The following is a 25,524-nucleotide window of genomic DNA, read 5'->3' on the forward strand; positions in this document are numbered from 1 at the left end:
AACACATATTCTGAAAAATAGGCAAAACCATTGCATAAAACAAAAAAGATTCTAAATAAGACAATGAAAAGCCAAAAAAGGTTACAGCTCACCCTCAACCATAATCAGGACAACAGCTATGGACAATTGATTTATGTCCAAAAAACTATAATGTGACGTCAGGAAAGTGGTACAAAAAAAAGGGTCACAGGTGATACTAAAACGGCCTTTATTTGAGCTGTCAACAGATCATGAAATTACATGGGTGTCACTCCTCACTGAATCATTGATTGAAATTGTCCAAAATCACACAGTCATTTGCAGTACTGTACAGCTATTTACATAAGGGGAAGAGTTCGTGCAAACCATGAGACCAACTGACTCAACCCTTAAATGATAAATACTAATCTTACCAAGATGTTTTGGACAATTCATGTTTTCTGCTTTGCAGGGAAACTTTCAATAGCCAGGTGTGCCAATACGTTTGTCCTTATAAAATGTTGGTGTGAGTTGGTGTAAGAACTTCTTCAGGTCATTTGCACCTTTTCAAGTGAGCCTCATCTACGAAGACAGACAACAGACTTATAGTATGCATTTTTGGCAACATTTGCACTGGTGCGTTTGCTAAAACAAAACAGAACAAAAAAAAACAACAACAAAAAATACACGGTGCCATGAATTTTAACATATTTAACATACATTGGTAAATTCCCACTTTAATCTGTTTATTTCGTAGTTTTTGTTTACATCTTTAGCACTTTTGGCTTCTCTGTTTTGAGGCTTTTCTTATTTTTCCATATATTATATTGGGTCTTACTCGCATAGTCTCCCGGTGTCATAGGCTGACCGATGACCTTTGCGAAGGCCTCCAGCCACTCCTGCTGTTCTAGTTCTTGCTCACACATGAACACAAACTGTCTCCCAGGCGTCTGCAGCGTGATGGCACGATGCCAACGGCAACCTCTGAAGCTACGCCTGCTGCCCTCCGACACAGAGTAACCGTGGTTCTCAGTGCCAATGAAGACTGCGCCTAGCTCAGTGGCATCCTAACAAGGGAGAAGGCAGGACAAAGTCAAACTTAACTTACACAACTGCATATGGAAGTTTATTTGAGGGGAAGCCTTTATTTGCATATTTGGAATATGCAAATTTAACATCAGGTTTGATGCTGCTGTTTTGGCTCACAATATCGTTCAGATCAGTAATGCTTTTAAAACCTTATTGAATATGTGAAGTGAACATGGTTTTGTTTTCCAAGCGGGGAAACTAAAACGAGCCCACTTGAGGCAGGCATTTATTTATACTATTTGAGTGAATAGGGTTTTTTAACAACACTTACCCTGCATTAATCAGATTGCTTACAGCCTCTTGGGGAATATTTATTTGAAAAAAAAAAGTAGTTTTCTTTTATTTGAAAAGCATTCTGTAGAATTCTTTGTGCATTACCAGTGGTGATTTATAGTATAGAAGCTTCCTGTTTATTGCGCACAGAGTGAACCACCTCTTTCTGAATAGCTCCCGCTGCTGCAAAACACACATACAAGATATAGCATATTAAAAGAAAGTAAATAATATTAGGAACGTTTTTGACACATCCTTTATTATAGGTTCCGCACCGTTGGGCCAGTTTTCTCCATGTATCCCTCCTTGAGGCAGTGTCGTGTGATCTGAGGTATTAACTATGAAGGAAAACACATATCACAATTGTTTATAAGTGCAATACATGCATTCACCACATTTATCTCACCTCACTTTGTGGTAGAGTGGGATGCTTATTCTGAAGGTAAGCCAAGCGTGTTGCTCGAATAGCATTGAAAAAGGAAACAATGACCTGTAGAAGTGCAATTCGAATACAATATATTAAAAGAGGCTACTATTTGTCAACGCTGAATACAAATGTCAGCATTCCTGATGTGACTAGCTGAATTAATACTTTGCTTGAGCAATTGTGCCTCACCTGTCCATTCTCGTGGAATACAAAGATATTCCTTGTCCGTACCTCCTGCATATAAGAGATTTGCAAGCCGTGAACGTGTCCAATCTTTTCAGGCTGGAAAACCGCATTCAGCTCTTTCATGCTGATCACAGCTTTGGGAACTCTAGACTTGGTTGCAACAACAGCACGTTAGCAAGTTATCAGAATAGAAGTCATACATGTGCAAAAGTCTTTGGTCACTATTACAGTTTGTTATAAGAACTTAGCTGGTAACAGCAGAGATGGGCTGATGAAGCCTTGTGATGCTTTTGAAGTACTGGATTTCCCATAATAATTTGGATGAAAGTCAAAGGCTTGTAAATGAGATCAAACTGTTTCCGTCAGTGGTTCTCATTATTTCAGTGATCTACCGCAATTGAAATGTTGTTTTCAAACAAGTACTACCTAACTTGCACTATACATTTTTGGTTTTGGGGAAAAACCTCTTGCAAAGGAGTGCATGTATGCATTGTACAGTATGGCTTCTTCATCTTTCGAAAGGAGTCTCTTAAACTATTTGGAAATAAAAACAAAATAAAAAATAATTTATTTTAAACAAAGATTTGTGCACATAAAAATATAATCAACATCAAGTGTCCTCCTTTGGGGTCATTTTTATGAGTTTACAAAGTTTTCTGAAGTATTCCGGTTGTTTAATAATTATCTTTGAAGGATTTTTGCATGAATGGTACTTTTTCATTCTATTTTAAAATCTCACATACCCCTGAACTGCCGTCACATACATCCAGGGCACATGTACCCCCTTTGAAGAATAAAGAAGCCAAGTAGTTTAATATCATTGCCAAAAATGATTTGTACAATGCAACACCTCTTCAGAAGAAGTTAAGTAGCTACAAAGCCTGTCCAATAGCAAAAATGCAGAGGATAAAATGCCTTACAATATTTTTATTCAAAATACTCCTAGATGGTATTGAGAACCATGTCAGTACCCACATCCTTTTTTGTGAAGTATCTAAGAGTGAAGTCCTTGTGAGACAGCAGGAATATCCTTTTAAGAAACTGCTTGTTGTCTTTGCCCTTCTTCCACAATGTTGCTTCAATAGTGTCTAAAATATCAAACACACACAATGAATTCATGGAATTGCATGAAAACATGAGGTAAAAGTGAGAACAGATTACCTGCACCATAGGATTGTTGAAAGTATCCTTTCTCTCCCACGAATTCTCTCCTCTCATACTTGGCACGGATCCATTGATCCTTAAGAACCCTGGCGGTTAAACATCAAACACGATGATAATATGTCAGAGAACTCTATAAAAGAAGACCAAGACAAGCCCAGACCAGGCTGTAAAATAGTAACTCAGACCAGCCAGATTGACTTTTCTTGCCAACAAAGGACAACTGAGCTCCCACTCTCGTGTTCGCTTCAGAGCCGTCAAGTAAGCGACATTACACTACTTTAGTTGCCGCAGTTTGTGTAACGTTCCCGTATTTTAGCGTTTGTAATAGGAGATTCCAGTCATCATATCAATGAGCTTCCATTGAGGTGATAAACTGCGCCGATGACAATTCATCACATACACACAGTCTCTTTGCAGCGGTCGGTAGAAGAAAGCAGGAACACACTTCTCATAGGTTGCTTTGGCTACAAGGTTCCCTCCCTGATGCATGGCCTGAAGAGACAAAAAAGTGACAATGAACGCACAAAGTGGGGTAAATTGCTAATTCTCTTAACATATGTTAAGCGGTATTATCTTGAGTGTATGCTTTGTCAATGTCACAACCCCTGACCGAACAAGTGGAATTTGAACATAAGTTCAAGCAAAACGATCTGGATCATTATCTGTCTCCTGCAAAGATTGCTGAACTAATCCTTTAGAACATGTATGTTGGAGAAAGAAACATTGAAGTCATGCAAGATATTGGCCCTTGGGGACCCCGTTTAACAACTGTGACTTTGAGAAAAATGGAATGGAGTTACTAGTTAGTATTGCAATAATTCTTCAAATTGTGAATGCTGTTTATTTAGTCAACTCTTGAGAATTCATTTGGGATAAAGTCTTTATTGGAGACAGGATCTTTAATTGTACAGACGCATCTTATACAGAGGTCATAAACCCTTTTGAAGCTGAGCGTTACTCCTTGGGTACTAATTATTATGAAGGATTACAAATGATACGCCCTTCTGTAAGAATAAATTAACCCAAGTTACCTTTAATAATGTGTTATTTTAAGGTATTGTTGCAAAATAATGATATGAACACATTGATCATGCTAATGGTATTTCACTTATAAAACATAAAATATCAAAAACAACACTTTATTTCTATGAATCAATGCCTGCGTTTACACTTGCATCTACAACATTCCAAGAAAATCACAATGCCCTCTTACTGAAGAATTATTTTTAGAGCAGGGTCATGTCCTTGAGGGACATGTACTGTACTGTACAGTATTATACTATTCTTTCATGTGATGATATCCTACAACATAATATGTGTTGTACATAATATCCAACAAAATTACAAGAGCAATAATTTTATAATTGTTAACATTAATATATGTAAGGTGACAATTCACCAGTATCATGAAATATATTTCATTATAGGTTATGGTTTTATTACACAAGAGACCTTTATTTGTACAAATATATAGCAACAGTAAATATTCTCTGACATCTGTAGGTCTTCGTGAACGCACGACAACTATCTTGGTTAACTAAAAATAACACACTTGTCAAAACCCACTTTTAGTACAATTCATAATATGAATTGTATTCAATAAACTAAATTGTATTAATTTTGAAAAGATCAACATTCACAAAACAAATCAGATTTTTTTTTGTTTTTTTGAGAGGAAAAAAAGAGGAGCGGTGATGATTAGAGCAGAGGTAAGACATACTGTATGTTTATATGTATTGAGTTATGGAACCCTAAGTGTGTGCTTAAGACAAATACAAGCAAATACTTCTACAAGAGAGTCCTGCCAGTGGTCTAGACGTATTGACTTGACTTTGCTGATAGTCGGCAAGTTACGATGTATCCCAGAGCAGTTGACACACAAAAACACACACAGCGTGTAGGAGGCCCAATCAGGCTCTGCAAGCACAAACAATGCGATATGGGAACTAAAGGCAGACAAGGTGAGATCACAGTACAAGAACAAGAACTACAAAACCAGATGACAACTAACACCTATTCTCACACATATAATTTACTGTGTGATGACAATAAAAGTGAAGAGGAACACTGAGGTCACAACCACCATTTCCTTTTATTATCATATAAAACGTGACCAAAGAGTTGCTATAAATTACAATGTATACAGTGTTTGTGCTTGAAGCTCATATGGTACAGTGCTGTGTAAAAAGCCGTAGCCTACACTTACATTCTTTATTCATGTTATGACGACCAAATATACTTCTGAATATACTTTTATTTATTTAATTTTTTTCTTAGAATAGAAATAGAAAACATAGATGTAATTAGTGTGATGTGTTCATATTTGTAACTATTATCGCTCTCTGGCGAAATACCCCTTTGTCCAAATTTGGTGAATTTCATATTTTTTTCATAAATCAACAGGTGGCATTTTAGATATTTTGCTGGTAAGTAATTTGTCAGTGTTTGATACCCTGCCACCCCCCTTTCCGTCATCTTTGGTTTGCGATTTTTTTCAAGCAAAAAATTGTAATCGGCGGTCCGTTGCTGTGTCAGCCAATCACTGTTCTGTAACTCACTCCAATGCATCAACGACCCCCTGCCGAAAAAAGTTAAATCTCCATCATCCTACGAAAAAGTAAGCATAATTATTCCTCTCAAAAAACACTATTAAACAGTACTCTACAGCATTGTCTTATAGAAAAGCTAAACTTTACATTCCTCACTTCAATCATCCAAATTAAGCAGATGATCTTAAAAAAAAATCTAAAAAATAAACTACTGCTAATTACATATCACAATACCTAGTGTGTGTTCCCTCAGCACTAGACTGTAAAAAGTGACCTTGTCCACTAAGGTGCGTACACAACAAACTGCGTGTTCAATGTGTGCCGTTGGGACTACACAGCAATTAGCAATTGCATTCACAGCGTAGTTGCGTTTGTGATCTCTACAGTACATCCATCTAACCATCCATTTTCTTAACAGCTTGGGAAAAAAAAACAAAAAAAACATTTCAAGTAACAATTACACCTGATGACTACTAGGGGTGACACTGTACAACTATTTTAGTTATGATGCAATGTCAATTTTGCTGCCTAAAGCAAAGGTTCTCAAATGGGGTACGTGAAGGTACTTCAAGGTGTATGTGAGATTGGAACAGGGTTTCTGCTGCTATCAGCAAATCTAATTCAATGCTTTTTATTGTTTTTAATGGTATATTTTTGTTTTTGAATTAAGAGCCAATTAATTGAACCATTTGCAACCCTTGTGAGGATAAACTGAATATAATGAATGAATTAATGCATATTTAGAACATGAAGCAACTTACTGCTTAATTGTGTTATTGTGACTCTTAGAAAACTGTTGAATGACTTTTGCTAAGTTTTTTACAGATGTACTTTATGATGGTTTCATGATCTATCTGATGAAGATGCTGAATAAAATATGCAGAGATATAACCGGAACAAATGTAGTTCCAACATTTAAAAAGTCAGACACATATGGCAAAAATGGTTTCTTGTAGGAATAAAACGCTTCCCCACCCCAAATTCATAGAAATGAAAACTCACCAGGAGCTCCACAGTCAGCACACGTATTGTTCCAAGGCTGTCGTATCAAATCAAGCAGGATTTTGTTGTTTCTCGCCAGGTTGGCCATAGGTGAAAGAGGCTCAGCCACCTCTTGTCACATAGGGTCACATACTGTGTGCGCAGTTTGGACAAGTGAAACAAAATCTTTTCTTAGCGGTGCACGACGGTGATTTCCTCTTTGCTGCTCTGCATCATGTCGTTTATTGTTCTGTGCACAAATAGCGAGGTCCAGAAATAACAGAGAAAGGAAGTGAGAGAGGCTGCGCTTTAGAGGCGTGATCACGTTTCCAAAGGTTTTACTGTAAATCTGCAGTAAGAATTTTGCCTTAAAATGGACTGTTTATTTAAAATGATTTAAAACAATATGATCCATTTTCTACTATGGCATCAACTCTGCTAGACATCACATATTGAGCCCAAAGTGGGTTTCAATTGTGTAGGACACCTGGGACAAAAAAAAAAAAAAAATCTTCACATCTCATTGCATGAACAGACAACTATATACCACATACGGATAGTTCAAATTTTTTTTGTGAAGCAAACATGCATCATGTACAGTGATGCCTACCTGACAACCCATACAAGAACTCTCTGAGAGCCGACACAAACAGGATCACAGGAGTTTTAAATTGAAGTAGAATTTTAGTAACCATATTTTTTACAAACAAACCTATAACATTGGTGCCAATCTCCAACCAATCAAAAGTCCCTTAAACCTAGTTTTTGACACTTTCAGAAAGATATTAATATGATACTTGAAAATGTTATGGTAGTAGCTGCTTTGAAACTTTTTTTTTCATGTTTATGCCGATCCGACCGTTAGAGGGCAGTACAGTAGGAGGGGAAAAAAAATCCCGGACCGTAATAGTGATGCGGTTGTTTCAGACGGACTTTCACGTTGACGGAAAATAACAACTAAAGGATAAATAAAATCTGTACGATGTCACGATCAAATAGTAGATAATACAATACGAAGGATTAATTGATAAACATGTGGGTCGCCAGGCGAGTTTTGTCTTTTGCCCAGAGCCGTAAGTAGCGTTACATGTGTTCTACGATTATTTGATTGCATTGCGTGATTATTTTGCTTTTCAGTATCCAAAGTGGCTTGCGTGTGAAAACATTTGCCACCCTTACATTTGCTCAATTTGCGAAAATGGGCTACTTTAAAATGAAAACTATACTTTTAATGAAAATAAAAATACAAGTTATTAGTAGTTATATATATAAACTGATTACCTCCGAACGCCAAAAGCAGGTGATTTTTAGGATGGCACAAGAAATACCCTTTTGCACTCTTAAGCATTCATTGGCAATACCTTGCTTCTCTTATAATCTGTTGCGTCAACAGTTTTGCTCCTAAATTCATATTTGTCATGTTTCTGTTCTTTTCTTCCCAAGATCGCGATCAATCAATGAGGTTATCATCTGCGGTTACTTTACTTTATCTCTCTTCAAAAACATTGTGTCATCATTTCGAGAGGATGGGAAAGGCAGTTTAATCATAGTAACGGTTTCAAAGTAAGAAACGCTTTTGAATATTAGAAGTGCAATAAAAAGTAGTGGTATACAATAAATGAATAAAAGTTAGTTACATACACCTGAAAAATAAACTATCTCTTCTTAGTGACTTACCACCACTGATAAATATCTTGTGTCCCCTTTGCAGGTCAGTATGCTGGTCACCCAGGCTTGATCCGCCGACCTCGACCGGGTTCCCCCTTCGAGATGGAGCTGCGCTACCTCCAGTGCACATGCTGCTGGAGGAGCAGAATCCCGGTGGCCGGAATCGAGGGCTTTAATGCTCCCATCGCGACGCCCTGCGAACACGATGGCAACAACCAAGAGGGCACCGCTTCTCTTGATGCCTGCTACACCTCAGAGCAGCGCGACACCATCCTGACGCTGCTCAACAACGGCTCTGTCGCTGAGTTGGCGGGCGTCAAACTTCTCCGAGGGCGTAAGTCTGTCAACATAGTGGACTACCGGACCAAACACGGACCATTTAAGACACTGGAGAGCGTGGTTAATGTGCCGCTGCTGAAGCACAAGAGTGCCACCGTGGTGTTTGAGTCTATACTCAATCCAGTGAAGAAGGAAAAGAAGCTGCGCATCCAACTGGCCAAGTTTATTAGGCCTGAGGTGGACAGGTCCTGGCTGGAGGTAAACACATCATCACATGACTAGTGTCAAAGTCATTTTTGACTGTGGTCACAATGTAGTTCTAGTTACCCTCAGAGGGCTATTCTAAACCAGAAATTTATATACATTTTATAAAAAAAACAAACAAACAAACAAAAAAAACAACTTTTTTTTTTAATGCCCTACTGTCTCAAATCAAAGACACGCTTGGGTGGAGGTGGTTGGTTTGCTATGCCGTGAAACGTTAAAAGGATAAAAAGGAGACTGTCTCACATGAAGTCAGACTAAACTTCTCTGGTTTTATGTCAATTAGTGAGTATTTTTATTTGGTAAATGCCAGACTGGAGATTTTTTTTGGATTATTAGTTTCTTCAAACTCAAAAGTACTATGCTTTTAAAAGGAAAAGTCATGTCAAAAATGATCTTTACAAAAAATGACATTTTCTGTTGTACCCTCTTTATATCGCGCCGATGGCAAAATAATGGTCAATGGTTAGTTGTTAGTGGTCTCATGATCTCATTGCGTAATCTAGGATGCCAATTCCATCGTTTCACTTGTGTGCGCCACTGATCGAATAGCGTGGGCACACGTGGACCGAGGAATGAGTGTCATGGAGTGGCAGTACCTCGACTGTCCAAACTTCATGAAGGGCACCTACGTGGCATCCGCCTACTTACATGATGTGAGTTTCCTTCTGACAGCTACCTATTTATTCAATCACCCTACCTTGCGGTGTAAAGATTGCGTTTTTGTGATCATCAGGTGTCAGCAGTGGTGTCCCTCCTCCCTCCGGCGGACTTCTACATCATCGAAAAGTCATCCATCTCAGTCCAGAACACATCTCTGTTCCCAGTGCTGGCGCACATGAGGGCAGTGGAGGCCATGTTGTTTGCGCTTCTGGAGCCCAGACATTTCCCACAGGACACCAACATTCCTCCCAGGTTTGCCACTTATGCATTGATGCTGGCTTTCTGAGAATGCCAAAACCTAAAGTAGCACTTTCTGCTCAGAGTTCTGAACATGATGCGCACCGCCGTGGGGCGCCATTTTGGACTCATGGTGGGCGAGTCGAGGACCAGCGGAGCGCAGATAGTGCGGCAGCTGATGTCGGAGTCTGTGACGCAGAAGATGCCGCGGATAAACTTCCCCCCGGAACTACTGGTCAAATACAGGAACTGGTTCCAGATGACCAGCAGAAAAGACGGAGGAGAGGATCTCTGCAACGCTCTGCTGCAGGCGGTGGCTTTTTACGAGTTGCTCGGTGACTCTAATTAGCCACCACTGATCTGGCACTGCACGCAAAAATGCATTGGCAGGCAACCTGGAACTTCAGAGGAACTTTTTTTTTTCCCCTGCTCAACCTGATACAAACCAAAACTTGAACTGGGGTCGACTTCATTCAAAATCTTTTGCATTTTGTGTTTTCTGTGGTTAATTGTTTTGGAGAGGTTTATTTATGAGAGTAAAGTATGTATGAGACGTCTCATATACCTTTACTGTGTAAAAGTGCGTGTCTGGGGTGTAAAAATGTACAACAAAGTAATTTTGTTTTGTGACTATACCAAAAACCTTTTGCAACCTTACAGTACTGTATATCAAAACACCTGAGAATGCACACAATTGCTCCTTAAAGTTATGTTTCGGTTTTGATTATTTAATATGTACTTTGTCTATTTTGCAAGAAAAAGTGACAACAGTGCTTGAATTGTAAAATAATGTTTATTTCGGTTTCATAGTTGCACATAATTTCCTCAACTTTCTGAAATTAAATTTTACAGAAATATGTGTGTATTAAAAAGGCTGAGTGGAAAATAAATAGCGAGTTTTTCCTTTGTTTTTAGGTTGCCAGATTAGCACTGAAGAAATCTTGGGCCAGAAGTTGGAGTGTTGACTTTGAGAAGCCCAAGTGTAAACTTTGAAGGTAGTCCGCACACCTACGTGAAAGGGAGAAATTGATTATTAATGCACCTGCAAAACTTTAGCGCATGGAATTTGAGGGTGCTTTCTGACTTTTTATAAATAATATTTACCGCATTCGCGGTAGTTTATCCTAACTGTCACTCACTCTATGTTTGTTGTGGTAACTATATATGGTCAAGTGTAATAAGTTACAAAACTGTCATCATTTATACATGCCAGGATACATGAAGCCTCTGACATGGTAGCAGAAGTCATCCATTGAATTCAGCATTGACAAATCAGGAGTCATGTAAACAAAAATCAGTGAATTATTTTTCTCACGTGTCCCGCTTGTCCTTTTGCTGCCTGGAAGTGCGACTGATGGAACGAAGGACCGGCAGGTAGTCAACGCAAACAGCCTGCCTGTTTCCCAGCAGGCCAAAGGGTGGGCGACTCAGCATCGCCTGGCTCAGCTTGTACCTCCTCTGACACATGCTGTGGACACGTTATACGCTCATCGGCCACTTCATTAGGTATGCTTGTGGAACCAAGCGATAAACACACAATGGAGAACTGAGTAAATTTAAAAACGGTCAACTCTTATACAGTCGTCCCTGCTTAAATTTGAGTACACAAACAGTAATGTGTGAAGTTGAAATACTAAACACTCACATTGGGTCGCTTGGAGGTTGACAAGTGAGACGTAGCCCATTAGAAGACTGTGGGTGTGTATGTCCAAGTTCTGGTTTGCACGTCTGTGCCTTAGTCCAAACTTCTGACATATGCCTCCAAAACCTGCGACACCCCAAAGCCTCCACGGTAGCTCGGAGTTCCAAAAGCCTCTCGTGGCTAAGACTCTGCACATCCTCTTCGCTGGTTTTATCTAACAAACTGTCTTTAATATCAACTCCTGTCCAGACAAAGTCCCTTGAGCGTCCAGCTGGATTGAGCGCTTCTGTTGTCGTTATTGTGGCATTGATGTATGACATGGCGTCAAAGAAGTCAGCTAGAGCATTCAAAGATTTCAAGTCTACACTGGCTGCACTTAGTTCGGTCCTGTGTCTTTGTGCTTTGCGTGTCAAAACGGATCCAGTCGAGTCCATTGTGTTGCTACGTCCATGTCCATCCAACACTGGATTGATGTCTGCTGCTGTCAGCTTAGACTGGAGTGCTGAAGTTTCCTGGTGCGAACCGATGGGTATAAGCATCTCCATGTTGGAGTACAGTAGTGGAACATCTCTTCTCCAGCTCTCCATCAGCTTGTTAATGTCAACTTCCGTCAACGGATTCTGGAGATTCGCAAAGAAACTCATACTTGATTGACAGTTAAAATTGTCAGTTGTATACAATTTTCATACAGTCGCATTTGACCGTATTTGATCGTTCAATATACCTTAAGAAGGTTCAGCAGCTGATTTTGACTCACAGGATGTAAACCCAGCATACTCGCAGTGCAGCCTGCACTATGTAGGGGAGGTCTGACATGTTCCCCTTTGACAGTGGTACCTTCAAAACAAACCCAAGAAATATAAACAACAGATTTCAGCAGTCAAAGGTTGTTGGGGCTAATTTAAATTGATCAACCTTGAACACTGTTCACCCACAACTGTAGCTGGAGAAGACAACGTCGAACGTCACCTCGAGCGAGCGCAGCGAGGCTTTTCACATCATCCGCCTCCATTTTCACACCCTCGGCCAAACAAAGCAGCTCCAAGTAACTGCAGATGTTTACCTGTTGTGGGGCAACAAGCTTTAAAAGCTGATTGACTTGAGCATGGGGTCAAAAGCACAAGGGAGCAATTGTATCTCACGGCTGATGGCTTCTTGAAAACAACTTCTTCTAAGCTGCTACTGAATCGCTCTCTGAATGTAGGATCTGAGGAGGAAACAGAAAGCATGCATAACACTAATAATTGAAAAAAAAAAAAAATACTGCAATTGCTGACTCAGTGGAGTTTTGTGGTTTGGGACGGAATCAAACACAATTTCCAGAGTTACACTTACTCACCAAAAAAATAGGCCAAATAAAATGGATTTTTAACTTATATGGCTCTTAAGGGCAAGAATGAAATAACTTATTCACTAGCAGTGCCAGCCCAGTAAAAATTGATTTTTGATACAGCCATCATTGGTGACGAATGAATATAAATGGATGAGACTCTGCCCACCATTAGCAGCAAACCACTATGCTGAATATACTGTAGTGTGTGTTATATTTGTGTATATTGGCACATCTCTGTTTGCATTTCAAGTCTGTTCTATTTCAAACAAAACTAAAGTAAAACATGCTAAGATATTTAGATTTAGCCCATTACCTGTATGTTTGTTCACACGCTACTTCGGTCCTCATTGTCGTTTTGTCCGGTGTTTATTTACCGTTAGTGGTGAGAATCACGGGCCTCTTAGTAGTCGTCATGAAGGTCTTGATGGCTGTCAAGAAACCAACATCATCTTCGAATATAACATCAACCTATAGGAGACAAAGCAGAGAAACAACTTAAACGTGCTCCCACAGACGATAAATAAGATTTACAGGTGTGACTGTGGCACCTCCTCAAATAAGATTAGTGACATGGCTCCTTTTCTATGCCGCGGTGCGGTTTGATGCTCGGCTCCATGTTTCAGTTTGTCATGCGGCGTCTCCGCTGGTGTAAGACCGCAAACGTCATCCGCCTTGGCCTTCATCTTAAAGAAGTTTGTCAGTTTGACAGTGGCTGGAATCTCCTTTCCTCTGCGTCGGCAAAACGCCCGCGTTTTTGAGCTGGGTGCCACTTTCTTCGGAGGTGGCAGTTTGCCTCCTAAATTAAGAATGCTATGTAAAGTCATGCTGGAGGACCATGATGGATGGTATATAGGTACTTCAGTTTCATTTCAAAGGTAGGAAACTACTTTTGAAATGTTCGATTCTCGGAGAGCAGCCGCTTGTACCATAGTTGTTGAAGTAGGCCGGTCTCAATGGATCCATCCCAGCCAACTCTACCAGGTGGGACTGGGTGGCCTCTCTGAGCTGACACAGGACTTGGCGGCCATTACGCTGGGAGGAAGCGTTCACCTCAAATACCTATCAATACATACGAGGGAGGGAATTGGAGGTCTTCCTAACAGCTGTTTGATGACGCGTTTTTAGAGTGTGACCTTAAATCCGAGCTCCTGGGCGCAGGCGTACACTGACGCCGTCTTGCTGACGCCTGAAGGGCCCGTGATCAGCATCGTATTGCACGGCGGCTCCTCATGGAGATCCTCTGAGCCAGCCTCGCCCTGGAAGTCTCCACAATCCCACGGGTCTGCAGAAAACAATGTATTGTACCTTAAATTACACTAGTAGCTTTCAAGCAGAAATTTTACTGTTTGTCCAATAATGTGGATTCTTCTACAAAAACAACTTCCTTAAGGTCTCGAGTATAATTTCCCCCCAGCTAAAAGGTAATCAAAGTGTATGATAATAAGGGATTTATAGATGATGCACAGTTTAAACTTAAAACACGTTTATCTCAGATTGATGTAATTTCGTAATATTTTGAGCTATTTGCCATATGTTATATAGCCTGTGAAAAGGAATTAAGTGTTGAATTAAAATATATCCATTTCATTTTCACCAACATAAGCCTGGTTATGTGAAAACCCATCACACATATTAAAATTGTTTTGATAATAGCAACAACAGGAACCAATGATTTAGATTTTAATTTATCCCTATGGGAAAATGTTTTCAGAAAGCTGTAAATAGCTTACATCACCTTGTGTTGAAACAGTTCCCCTGCTCTTATCTTCAATATTTTTTTGCTCCGTTATCTTTCGCTCATTGCAGTCCGTCCGTCGTTTCCACATTTTTAACCAACTGAAAACAAGTTCATGCACATTAAATTTAATTCAAATATCAGTCTAAAATGTTTTATTTATGAGCGCTTACTTGTGAAGCTGGCTCACTTGTTGGATATTACCAATTAGTTCACTTCCACACTGGGGACTGTACTTGTCTGTCCACAGCACATCCTCACAACTGGAGCACACATTACTAGCCCATAAATCCGAAAAATGGAGAGAATCAGAATGTTTACCTTTTTGGATAGCTTTTAGTGTTATGTCAACATCTGTGCAACGTTTCCCACTCCCGCTCGTAATCTGCTGCTTCACTCTCCGAGTGCGGCTCAGCCTGCTCGCTTTGGGACAGATTTCAGTTGAATACTGCATAGAAAAGTTACAACTTTCCGCCACTGTGGTCGTGATATTAGACATCAGGCTTTTGCAGCCCCTCTGGGAGCTGTCTTGTTTCCTCTTCAAATCTAAGTGCTCTTCTCCTGAATGAGATAAAAAATAAAAATGTAGAAGATTAGATAGTATTTAAGTATAAACATGATCTCCTATACCTAATTAGGTCACTTCATGTGGACAGTGAAAGTTTGCAATTATTGTTCCTTGACTTGTATTTAAGACTTGTCAGATGATTTTAATTAAATGCTTGGGTAAATGTGTAAGATGTTTCAGCGTATGACTCCTATGATCCAATAAACTAGAACCCTAAAGCGGTAAATGTAGTTTGTGTGGATGAATTGATTTATTTGTACCTATTATTTCGGATTCTGGTCGTCTTTCTCTTGCTTTTTTCTGCAGAGTTCCAAAAACACTTTGGACTGGGAATGCTATGTTTGATTCTTGGATGTCTCGCAAAAAGCTGTGCAAAGTTGGTGGCGATGGCACATGAATTCCTCTCCATGACTGAGGGGATAAGGAAGGTTTTGGCAACTTCTCATCCACTCCAATTACATCAGCTTGATTCTGCAGAAAGGGTTGTGTCCCCTCCGTCTGCCCACATCTGCTCCTTTTTCTCCTTCCCTGTTGCATATTAGATAGATAGATAGATAGATAGATAGATAGATAGATAGATAGATAGATAGATAGATAGATAGATAGATAGATAGATAGATAGATAGATAGATAGATAGATAGATAAAGAGTCCTTGCCTCGTCTGGTTGAAGGCTCCTTTCGTCGCCACACGAAACACTGTCTAGACTCTTGTTCCGTTTTAGTTTGTTAGGCATGACGACAAAGCCAGAATGTCAAAGCAGCCGTTAGGCATTTTGAACATGGCGCTTTTACATAGAATACACACCTTCCGTTACGTTTTCTGACCTAACTAAACCCTTTTCATACACTCGACCCAACAGTAAACTCGTTCTTATCTTCTCCAAAGAGTTATACACCGACTAAAAGACATCAAATATAGATACGTTAAAAAAATGTCTGTTGTTTCCCCAACTTGTTTTCGTCAGCAGCACAAACTAGCTGTTCATCTGACTACCGCCATCTAGTTGTGAAGATGATCGTCAACCCAATTGTTCAATTTAAAATAAGCAATTTGAAAAAGAAAAAACGTTTTTGAGACAAGTTTTCTTCACAAAACTGTGCCCTACAATTGACTGGCAACTTCTCCAGCTCGTACCCCGCATCACAGTGAAAGTTGGGGGGTGGGAGGGACAGGTCCCAGCTTCAAATATTCATTTACATTAGGTCTACAAAGGCTCTCAGTAGACGGATTCGCAAAGATTTATTTGAACAATGATGCAGAAATTAGGTTGAATCTGTTTTTATTTTAAATATAAAAACCCTAAATCCAGAGTGTAGTTCTTTACATGATTCCCAATGGGGGTGTTTCTGTCAATAAAAGGTGAGACACTCCCCTTTTTGTTGATCAAAGTAATAAATCCGACTTAAAAGAAAAAAAAACATAGCGAATTAGGGTTGGAAATGAACCATCATTGTCAGTTTATATCCACAGTCACAAAAAAAAAAAAAAAAAAACCTAACAGGATTTCAAAATACTGATGAGTGACCCCTTTGGTAGAGCGGCGCTGAAACTAAAATCTAACTGTGATCATTTGAACTCCACAGTCCAGAAAGAAAGCCCAACATTTTTATTTTTTTGAGCCCACAGTCTCTTATCTCATGAATTGCTCGATATTTCCTGCAATCAGCCTCAAGAGCGAGACCAAAACACAATTTCCTCAGATTTTCCCCAGGCGGCTGGAGAAAGGCTGCCTTACACATTTGGGTGCAGCTGAGTTTATGACAAAGAAAAATCTCTAAATACAAACATCAAGTGCTAAAAAATAATCAGCTAAGGGATTTAAAAAGGTTATCATGTATGTGTACAATTCCTGTTACCAGTACAGTTTCAACTGTAGCTCTGATGATCCTCATCTATTAGGAGGACACACTAGAACAAGGGCAGGGAACCTTTTTTTCTTTCAGGGTCTAGTCCTCAGTGAGCCGTACTAAGTGTATTAAAAAATATCAGGATTTCATATATTAGGAGCATTTGTGGGTTAAAAATTTGTTTGGGCTTGGATCAAACACTCTCATAAACTTAAGGTTCCCCACCCCAGCAACATGTTCATATTTACCGGAAGACATCGTCCGGTCATGTGATGTGGGTGATTCACTTCAACATGATTCATATTTGGTTGAGTTCAAGTTGTAAACAACTTGTTTACCTTGTATATTGGTCTGTTTGCAGTCAGGTCTGCTGACCACCTCTAAGCACCAAAATTGGAAATGTTTATTGATAGGGGAGGGCTCTCCCGCGACTACTACAAGTTCTGGCCTTTATGCCTGCATCAGTCCGTGAGTGCGCTTTTTGTTCGCTTGCCCTGCTTCCCCGCACCGGAGGGCGCCGCGTTGCCGTTGCAGCTTCCCGCAGCCACGAGCAGGGCACGCTCCTGCTGCTCCTCGGTGTCCTCCGGGAGTTCCTCCTGGATTTGCTTCAGTCGCGTCATGGCCCGGTCGATGGTGGCCGTACCCACCAGGTTGAAGTCGTGCATGCTCACCAGGTGCAGTAGGAAGTTGCGGCAGAGGTTGCGGCGGACGATGTGCGCACCGCAGTCTTCCACAAAGAGCATAATAGCCTGGTTCATCTGGTTGTCCGCTATGAAGCTGCCATACAAACCACATCACAACTTTATTGTCGGAGAAAATCGCATACAGTATACAAGTGCATCTATCTCACGTATGATAGAAAAGTTCATACATTGCAGTAGTTTGATTCAAAAATTAAAGAGTCATTCAACAAAAAGTACTCCTTAGAAGGCCAATGTCTAGCTCATTTCTGTAATCCCTTTGTGATTTCTTGTATTCTAATTTCTTGAGATGGTAAATTGTTGGTGGTTCGTCTTATTTAAAAAAGACTTTGAAAATATCTTAAAAATATTGAGTGGTCCACAATCACATTTTCCAGGGACTATTGTTAAGATGAATAATTAAAAATAGGTAATTGATCGACATTCATGTGTATAAACAATTCTTTATACAAACCCAATTTCAAAGTTGCGACATTGTGTTAAACGAACAAAAACAGAAGGACGAATGAGTTGAAAATGGTATTAAACAAATATCAAATTTAATACAGTACAAACACGACATATTTAACTTTCAAACTGATAAACCTGATTGTTTTGTTGCAAATAATACCGGTAATCAATTTGGGGAAAAAACATTCACAAAAGTCTTCACATACCCGTGCTGCATGACATGAAGGTTCCACAGTTTCATCACCTCCTTCTCTCCTTCATTGACATCTGTGAACTCATCTAGTTGCTGGACAAATAAGAAGATAAATTACGTAAGGACAACTGAATAACCTCACAACTGTCAGATCAATACAACCAATACAAATGGTACCAATCAAAACAGCTACCTTGAAGTGTCAACATTCGTTTCACAGTGACCATTTCCTCAAATAATGGCTGTGGGCAGAAATTGGGAGGCGGCATCCACTTCAGATTAATAATTGCTTCCTCAAATAGGCATCTAGCTTTTTGCGAAAGAACTGAAAGTTCTTTTCTGCCTTTCTGCAAGTCATTTGTACCACCAAAGCACAATATAAAAATATGGCATCAAAATGCCGAGCAGCCTCATTGAAGTGAGGTTGGTAGCTGTACTCAATCAAGTGGTTGCCTTCTTGAATAAAAAACCAAAAACAAAAGGCATTTTCTGCCATTTGGTGGCATCTTTAGGCAATTACACACCTTTGGGGGGGGGGGGGGGGGGGGGGGGGGGGGTCGTCAATCACTCAGATTTCCATTGCAAATATATTCATTGCAAATAAACACCAGATTAAAGAACCTTTTTAAAAACAATTTTGGTTCAACCAAATAGTTTGACCGTTGTAACAAATATTAGATGAGATTTCCCTAGTCTATGGCCATAAAGAAGAAAATATCCAGTAGCAACAGCTCTAACCCTACCGTGGCGGTTTTCTCTCTGAGCCACTCTGGGTCTCGCTCATCCTCGCTGTCTACTTCCATCTCCTGGGGTCGCAGCGGCATGCAACTGTCGCTATGGAAGTAGAGGCGGTTGTGTCCGCTCACGTAGGTCCTCTGCTGCTCCAACTCACCGTCCTCTGACTCCAAAAACTCAGACAGGCTTGGCTTGGTTCTCTTGGGTCTGCAATAATAAAAAGAAGTAAGTGAATAACATGACAATATCATGGTCTTAACTTCTTGGCGCTTACACGCCAATAGTTTACCTGCAGACCAGTATGTGAGTGACGGCGGTCCTTTTGACGGGGCCGTTGCGGCTGAAAGCAAAGCCTGGTTGGCTGTGGATGTCCTGAGGATTGCCAACGTACGAGCCGTCGTAACACTCGTTGATGGATACATCTATCCTTGCTCCTTTGGGGTGAGGCTGAAAATTTAAACATTTTGTGAAATTTTACGTCAATGTGTGAGTGTAACGTTCAATGTTCTTTATCTCCGACCAGAAACTAATATTAATGAAACCTTTTGTCTTTGTGTGTATATGCATGCTTATGCACTTTGTGTTTCCCTCTTGGTTAGGTCTTTTTTTTTTGTTTGTTTGTTTTTAAATTGCCACTCTCTCTGTGGCTGCTTACATGACGCTTTCTTTTTTAGAACATGATCTGATTTGCTTGTTATTTTCTTGTCGGTTTATTTTTTCATTCAATTCTTACTTTAATTCAGTTTGTCCTGTGGAGAAGCTGTTATTCCAGAAAAAATGCATTACAAAAATTCACCAAGATTGGGTTTGTTGGAACGAGTGCTTTATCTACACAAGCATATCTCTGGCAGTGGTTGTGTATGATCTATGTCTACGTTTGAAATGACTATCTTGAGGTCAGGTACTCCCAGGATTCTTAAAGGCAGCGTTAAAATTCCCACAAAAAAAAGACAGGAATGTTGTTCTGCTTTACCACATAGTTGAAGATGAAGCGCGAGTGGGAAAGTTTGAGGTGTTTGAGAAGGCTGTAGAGCTTGCTGCAGTTCAGTGTGCACCAAGGACAATGAAGGTCATCCCTTGCCTCCGTCTGTTGCCGCGTGTTGTTGTTGTACAGGAACTAAGTCAGGAAAAGTTTACAACACATCAAGAAACTGGATATCGAAAGCCATATCAAGGGTGAGCCATTTCCATCATAAGCACTTACCTGATAAAATATCCGTAGCTTTTGGCGTGGCTCACACTGGACAAGTTCTTTCCTTGTCTGGATATCTGTACTGACTGACTCTTTCATTGCTAAAAATGAACACATGGAGGAGTTTGTTCAATCAAAAATAAATACACACAGTATGACACTTTATCAAAAGGTAAACAGTGAAGTTTCTCAATCATATCTTTATTTGAAATAATGGAAGATGTGACTCTTTCTGTGCCTAATAAAAGGACTGCAATTCCCCAAATATAGGAAGCACCTGTGTATACGACGCACTCTTAAGTTTAGGGTCAAATTCTGGTATTTTCTATGTTACCGAGTATAGGATGCACCAAGAATTTGGTGACAATATAAAACCATAGCAAAAAAGAATCAATATTATTTGTAATTTCTTCAGGTATTGTTTTTATAACCAGAATTTATTTATTGCAGGCATAGTGCTGTGGCGAGAAAGTAAGTGCGTGAGTGAGAGCTCTCTAGCTAAAAATGCACATCTGTGCATCAAAATTCTGCTTATGTGGCTGACAATGTGCATGCAGGAGTACGAAAACAAATGCAGGTGGAGGATACACCCATACTTTTGGCCTTCATTTGAAGGAGAAAAAGTGCTTCTCATATTTGGGGAATTACGCTAAGTAATGTTATGTCCCATCAGTGCTTTTGACTAAAACCTGGAACTGAAAGCAGCACAATTTGGGTACCTTTTGCCAGTAAGAAACAAACGAACAAACAAAAACACCATACTACACAATGTGGAACATAAAGGCCGAAGTCAAATTTATGCAAAAAAAATGAAAATAAATACTGGGTCCGCCCACCAAGTACAAGTAAACACACTGGCCCAATCGTCCATCCATTGATTTCTATAGCCGCTTGTTCTCATTGAGTTACTGGTGCCTAACCCAGGTGACTATAAGAGTTGGCGGGGAACACCCTTAATTTGTTGCCAGCAGGGCACACTACTACTCACAACTAAGGACAATTTAAAGTGTCCAATACACCTACCATGCATGTACGTAGGGAACCCACAAAGGCATGGGGAAAACATGCAAACCCCACACAGGACGGTCAGAGCGAGGTGGAATTAAACTCATGACTCTGAACGGTGAGGCCGACGCGCTAAACACTTTTCCACCACCATGCCCCGGCCCAATCATTCCTTGTTTTCTAATCTTGTTATTTTGACCATTTTAAGGTGTAAAAACTGTTTTTAGTAAACCAAGCATTGTAACATATTTTCATTATTACATATCCATATTTCAGGGATTTTGATATAGCCGACAACTAATCAAGGCAAGGTGATTTCTTAAAGGGAGGTTTTGCAACTTGAACAAATATAGCATGTTGGCACACACAATCACTTATTACCTACTATTTGTTTTTAAAAACATAGTTTCTTTTTCATATTTTCTTTGGCTATAGCAACATTGCTAAAGTTCTGTAACTATACTTATGGTTTTCATAAAAATAAAAGAATAAAATATGAATTAAAATAAAAATGCTGATGAGTTCTTGAATATATATATATATATATATATATATATATATATATATATATATATATATATATATATATATAATTTTTTTTTTTTGTAAGAGACGCTCTAATTGTAACACCTTACCCAAGGGGGTGGCTCTGTGATGACTAGTCCTGGTTTCCATGGGGCCAGAGGCGTCGGAGTTTCGGGTAGCCAGAGGTTTCGCAACAGGGGCTGTGGACTTCCCACTGGCCTCGCCAGTCCAGCGCAGAGTAAATTGTAATGTGGGTCCCTGAGAAAATGTTTCAAACGGCGGCAGCCTCTGAAATAGGAGACAGACGACATGGCGGTCAGTGATTTGATATGATGAAGTCTATCAGCAGGACCATGTCTGTGATTGTCACGAGCCAAGCACGTAAACATAAACCCTTACCTTGCCGTCAAGGATAGTCTCCCAGGTAGCACGCTTCTTGCTCACCGGGCTCTCCTCCATCCCCTGCATGGATACCTCATACTCACCATCCAGCAACTGCAACCTCCTGCTCAGATTAAAAACAGGAGGAATTTAGACTCAGCAGTCAATCCATTAGGAAAACAACCAAATCAGTTGTAAAAGACACAACATAGTCTAAGTGGTAGGGTTTACAATTTGTTGATCCATAAATGTACCTGTTCTTATCAAAAACAGTCATTTGAGCAACATAAGTTTCTGTTGCATCTCCTTCTTCTTTAAGAGATGAGTTCCTCTTCTTTCTACTTTGAGAATCTCTCACATCTACACACAAACACACACATATAGACACACTAGCATTACATTTGTATCACCAAAAGGTTCACTGTAAAACCTGAGAAGATTTTACCAATGTTCTCGTTGACTTCACCATTGGGCAGGCCATTGGCATCCCTCCGGCCTGTGCGCGACACCCTGAAGAGGAGTGAGTACGACTTGACCATGTGGCTGTTGCTGGGCTCAAACTCATTGCTGGACACAACTAACGAGGGACAAGAAGCCAGCTTGCTTTGCTGGCTGTCGGGATTCAAAGGCACCTGCTTTTTACCGGTAGGCACTTGCTTAACTGGGCAGCTGACATCCTGGAAGATGCATAGAAGTGAGCAAAAAAAACAAAAAACAAAACAAGATAATGCAACATAAGAGGCTGAATGTGAAGCCTTACCTTGCGTTTTTTATGGCAAACTTTAACAAGTAGCACCTCTAAGGAGACGGAATTTTGCTCATTCTCTGAGTTCTGAGATGGCTTTTCTAAAAGAAAGAAAAAATAAATTACATTTTCATCAATACAATGTAGAACACAAAATATGATTGTTTAATACCTAACAGGGAACTTTGACAGTATGCATCAAGACAGTTTAAGTGTCACACAAGGTGCTGTTTTGGTGGATAGATCAAAATTGGCTCATCCCTAAACTTTTTAACAATGCTCATGACTGAAATAATTAAGAGTTTTTTCCTAATAGCATAAGGGAAGGCATTTTTTAGAAGGAGGTGCATATTTGATTCAAGTACACGTCTCGCCAAGCGACTAATATGGACTATTGTTTTATTACATTTCTTGAGTCATTTCCGATCAGAGGACAACATTGAATAAGTAAATATTCACCTTCAATTACTAATCTGGCAAGGACATGAACGCGTTTTGCCTCAACCATAGGTCTACTTACCATCCTTATGGAAGAACCCAGTAAAGGTTAACTGCAAATGTGAAGACAGACTAAACAGAGACAAAAGTGGAAATTAAGTTAAATGTTATTATTTATTTAGTTCTTGGTAGTAATACTGAAAGCTATCTTGGATCCATGTTACCTGGGAGATTCCTGCTCTCCTTTCATCTTCTCTACAGTTTGCAACATGTTATCTACTTTGAATGCTTTCCTGGGAATAAACAGACAGAGACTTGGAATTTATGTTATGCTTGGAAGATAAGACAGTAGACACAGATGCACTAGTGATAGTTGTCTGTACCTTTTTGCATTTGAGCGACCATTTCTATGAGACATGAAGGTGAGTGTCCTGTGCAAAAATATCGGCTAAAAGGGGGGAGGGTGCAATCACTTGTTTAGATATTAATCTCATTAAAAAGAACTCAAAAATAACATTCTGTAACTTACTGCAATCAAGTTTCGGGTGCGAAGAAATCTATAGATCTGTGTTGGCTCTGGGAATGAAAGAACATAATAATAAAGCACTTAACAGAATAGACTATTATGCAGTCATTGTTGAGTGTTAGGCAGTCTATGGACATCCAACCCCACTGAATGTACCCAGTATACTTTAAAACAGATATAAACGCTCCACATCAAAAGAAATGTGACAAGTTGAAAGCTGTTATGGGCCTAGGAGAAAAACAATCAACAGGGTCTTTGAAACCAAATGAAAGAGGCATGTCTAGTTATTCTTTGAATTTTGTTAAACTAAGTAGTTAACGTTACTTCTGATAGTGTTTTATTTTAACATGGGGAAAAAACACAACTTTTTTGTAAAAATTTAAACAAAAATGACAATTTGACGCTGCTTTAAAGCGATGGGCTGTAGAAAACAATCAATTGGGTTTTGGTGACGAGATCGTTAACACGAGATCTAAAACAATTTAACTCAGAGCCACGTACTAACTAGATACTATTGATTGAAACTATAGATGAAACGAAACTGAACGAAGGCTGAAGTCTCACTTTCGAAGGCCTGGAGGAAGAGCTCATGGTCGGCCTGGATCTGCTCCATCTTCGGCTTCTTCACGGAGTTCAACATCGCGGACGAGGCGGGGTACACGGCGCAGTTCGCTTTGCAACCCGCCCCGCTCATTATGTGGCCGGAATTCTACGTGTGGACATCATATTCGTGTTGAAACGGGTAAAATGACGGGACAAACAATAGCTGTGCCGCAAAAGTTACCGCAACGACTAGCTCGGCGGCTAGCAAAACCGCATTGCTAGTTCGCTAGTTGGCTAGGTTCGGTGTTCTTTTCGTCCGACGAGAAACTAATACTGACGAAACTACTCGTCTTTGAGTGTATTCGACATAAATAAAGAAACCCTACCCTGGCGGATGGCATCAAATTGTAAGCCTCGCTGACCCCAGCACAAGTCTCGAAGAATCAACAGCGGAAGCCCATGAAGACGAACAGGACGCGACGAGAAGCTGGTCGCTTGCTAGTTAGCTAGCGATGCTAGCATGTTTTGCCGGTAAAGAAACCGGTAGAAATCCAGGGTTGCCGCGTCCAGCCACTGATGTTGTTCTTCTTTCGGATGTGGATTGAAAATTTTAAATGACATTAATAGGGATTTATTTGTGATTTATTGCTGTGCGGCGTCCCTTCAATTTGGAATGAACAACAGAGCACTGCTCACTTGACGGCCAATGAGAGCCGGTCTATGTGAATTCACGGCTACGATTGGCTACTGGAAAAAGGAAGTGACGTGTACGCGCTCTTGGTCTCTGCGATTTTGCGGGAAACGGCGCGTGCTTACGAGTGGATGAATTCACACAGTCAGGCCGGCGCATTTTTCTTTATATTCCATTAAATTTAATCAATATCGCCAATGAATCTCCTCGAATAGTTACAAATTTGAACTCGCCTGTGTTCTAAACCAATGAGGCATGATAAAGTGAAGTAAAGGTAACTGCTTTACACAGCAGAGTGTACATCGCAGGTGTGGGGTAGAAGGTGTATTTAGACTTGTAAAAAAAAACCCTACCAACGTTTATAGTGTAAATATATTTGGATTTTTTTTAGGAAAATAATTTTAAAAAATGTAGGATGGGATGTATTGTAGCACTTTTATTTGTACGTTTGTAGCACACAAATTCGTAGACATTAACAAATCGAAAGGGACTACAGTATTGGATAGTTGGCCAATAATACCCCCCCCCCCTCTC

General features: G+C 39.9%; 4 protein-coding genes across 9 annotated transcripts; 1 reads left to right on the top strand and 3 right to left on the bottom strand.

Moving 5' to 3' along the window:
• Window positions 1-191: 191 nt before the first annotated feature.
• On the bottom strand, window positions 192-8,441 carry LOC148420980 (arf-GAP with dual PH domain-containing protein 2-like). Of its 6 annotated transcripts, XM_088419703.1 has the most exons (12): window positions 8,305-8,441; window positions 6,649-6,877; window positions 4,884-5,014; window positions 3,498-3,589; window positions 3,095-3,183; window positions 2,909-3,021; window positions 1,937-2,083; window positions 1,727-1,810; window positions 1,596-1,658; window positions 1,426-1,503; window positions 797-1,025; window positions 192-540 (listed from the first exon to the last, which is right to left on the bottom strand). In XM_088419703.1, the coding sequence occupies exons 2-12, from the start codon at window positions 6,734-6,736 to the stop codon at window positions 512-514; spliced, it is 1,143 nt and encodes a 380-aa protein (XP_088275829.1). In that variant the 5' UTR covers window positions 6,737-6,877; window positions 8,305-8,441; the 3' UTR covers window positions 192-511. The 6 variants fall into 6 exon arrangements, with proteins under 6 accessions (XP_088275829.1, XP_088275830.1, XP_088275828.1 ...); XM_088419704.1 differs by lacking the exon at window positions 192-540 and having other exon boundaries at window positions 587-1,025; window positions 3,543-3,589; XM_088419702.1 differs by lacking the exon at window positions 192-540 and having other exon boundaries at window positions 587-1,025; window positions 1,937-2,078; window positions 3,502-3,589.
• tefm (transcription elongation factor, mitochondrial) lies at window positions 7,556-10,622 on the top strand. Its single transcript, XM_088419708.1, has 5 exons — window positions 7,556-7,700; window positions 8,339-8,832; window positions 9,345-9,494; window positions 9,575-9,753; window positions 9,823-10,622. The coding sequence occupies exons 1-5, from the start codon at window positions 7,661-7,663 to the stop codon at window positions 10,085-10,087; spliced, it is 1,128 nt and encodes a 375-aa protein (XP_088275834.1). The 5' UTR covers window positions 7,556-7,660; the 3' UTR covers window positions 10,088-10,622.
• atad5b (ATPase family AAA domain containing 5b) lies at window positions 10,519-15,980 on the bottom strand. The gene is made up of 14 exons (XM_088419700.1): window positions 15,674-15,980; window positions 15,277-15,544; window positions 14,622-15,009; window positions 14,449-14,549; window positions 13,847-13,995; window positions 13,640-13,772; window positions 13,262-13,509; window positions 13,088-13,181; window positions 12,523-12,587; window positions 12,296-12,443; window positions 12,105-12,217; window positions 11,384-12,000; window positions 11,054-11,206; window positions 10,519-10,746 (listed from the first exon to the last, which is right to left on the bottom strand). Exons 1-14 carry the CDS (start codon window positions 15,749-15,751, stop codon window positions 10,650-10,652), a joined length of 2,652 nt encoding a protein of 883 aa, XP_088275826.1. The 5' UTR covers window positions 15,752-15,980; the 3' UTR covers window positions 10,519-10,649.
• A 300-nt stretch (window positions 15,981-16,280) lies between these two features.
• On the bottom strand, window positions 16,281-25,020 carry suz12b (SUZ12 polycomb repressive complex 2 subunit b). The gene is made up of 17 exons (XM_088420518.1): window positions 24,686-25,020; window positions 24,321-24,465; window positions 23,760-23,806; window positions 23,614-23,678; window positions 23,455-23,523; window positions 23,313-23,362; window positions 22,808-22,893; window positions 22,493-22,724; window positions 22,302-22,407; window positions 22,066-22,171; window positions 21,777-21,954; window positions 20,149-20,237; window positions 19,918-20,061; window positions 19,234-19,391; window positions 18,953-19,151; window positions 18,223-18,302; window positions 16,281-17,642 (listed from the first exon to the last, which is right to left on the bottom strand). The coding sequence occupies exons 1-17, from the start codon at window positions 24,698-24,700 to the stop codon at window positions 17,327-17,329; spliced, it is 2,085 nt and encodes a 694-aa protein (XP_088276644.1). The 5' UTR covers window positions 24,701-25,020; the 3' UTR covers window positions 16,281-17,326.
• Window positions 25,021-25,524: the final 504 nt, after the last annotated feature.

The sequence above is a fragment of the Hippichthys cyanospilos genome, chromosome 7, assembly GCF_059441005.1.
Source record: "Hippichthys cyanospilos isolate Australia breed blue-spotted pipefish chromosome 7, RoL_Hcya_1.0, whole genome shotgun sequence".
In the NCBI taxonomy this organism is placed as follows: Eukaryota; Metazoa; Chordata; class Actinopteri; order Syngnathiformes; family Syngnathidae; genus Hippichthys; species Hippichthys cyanospilos.

Bases quoted from the DNA above. Each gene is read 5' to 3' on its own strand.
- LOC148420980 (XM_088419701.1), bottom strand. From the start codon at position 6,736: ATGGCCAACCTGGCGAGAAACAACAAAATCCTGCTTGATTTGATACGA. The intron at 3,022-3,094 runs GTAATCTGTTCT...TTGATATTTTAG, and splicing joins TCAACAATCCTATGGTGCAG to ACACTATTGAAGCAACATTG. The intron at 1,026-1,425 runs GTAATGCACAAA...CTCCCTTGTTAG, and splicing joins TATACTATAAATCACCACTG to GATGCCACTGAGCTAGGCGC.
- tefm (XM_088419708.1), top strand. From the start codon at position 7,661: ATGTGGGTCGCCAGGCGAGTTTTGTCTTTTGCCCAGAGCC. The intron at 8,833-9,344 runs GTAAACACATCA...TGCGTAATCTAG, and splicing joins TGGACAGGTCCTGGCTGGAG to GATGCCAATTCCATCGTTTC. The intron at 9,495-9,574 runs GTGAGTTTCCTT...TGTGATCATCAG, and splicing joins CATCCGCCTACTTACATGAT to GTGTCAGCAGTGGTGTCCCT.
- atad5b (XM_088419700.1), bottom strand. From the start codon at position 15,751: ATGCCTAACAAACTAAAACGGAACAAGAGTCTAGACAGTGTTTCGTGT. The intron at 13,182-13,261 runs GTGCCACAGTCA...TGTCTCCTATAG, and splicing joins CACTAATCTTATTTGAGGAG to GTTGATGTTATATTCGAAGA. The intron at 12,001-12,104 runs GTATATTGAACG...GCGAATCTCCAG, and splicing joins AGCTGCTGAACCTTCTTAAG to AATCCGTTGACGGAAGTTGA.
- suz12b (XM_088420518.1), bottom strand. The intron at 23,807-24,320 runs GTGAGACTTCAG...TTTCATTCCCAG, and splicing joins CTTCCTCCAGGCCTTCGAAA to AGCCAACACAGATCTATAGA. The intron at 20,238-21,776 runs GTAAGGTGTTAC...GTTCATTTTTAG, and splicing joins TCACAGAGCCACCCCCTTGG to CAATGAAAGAGTCAGTCAGT.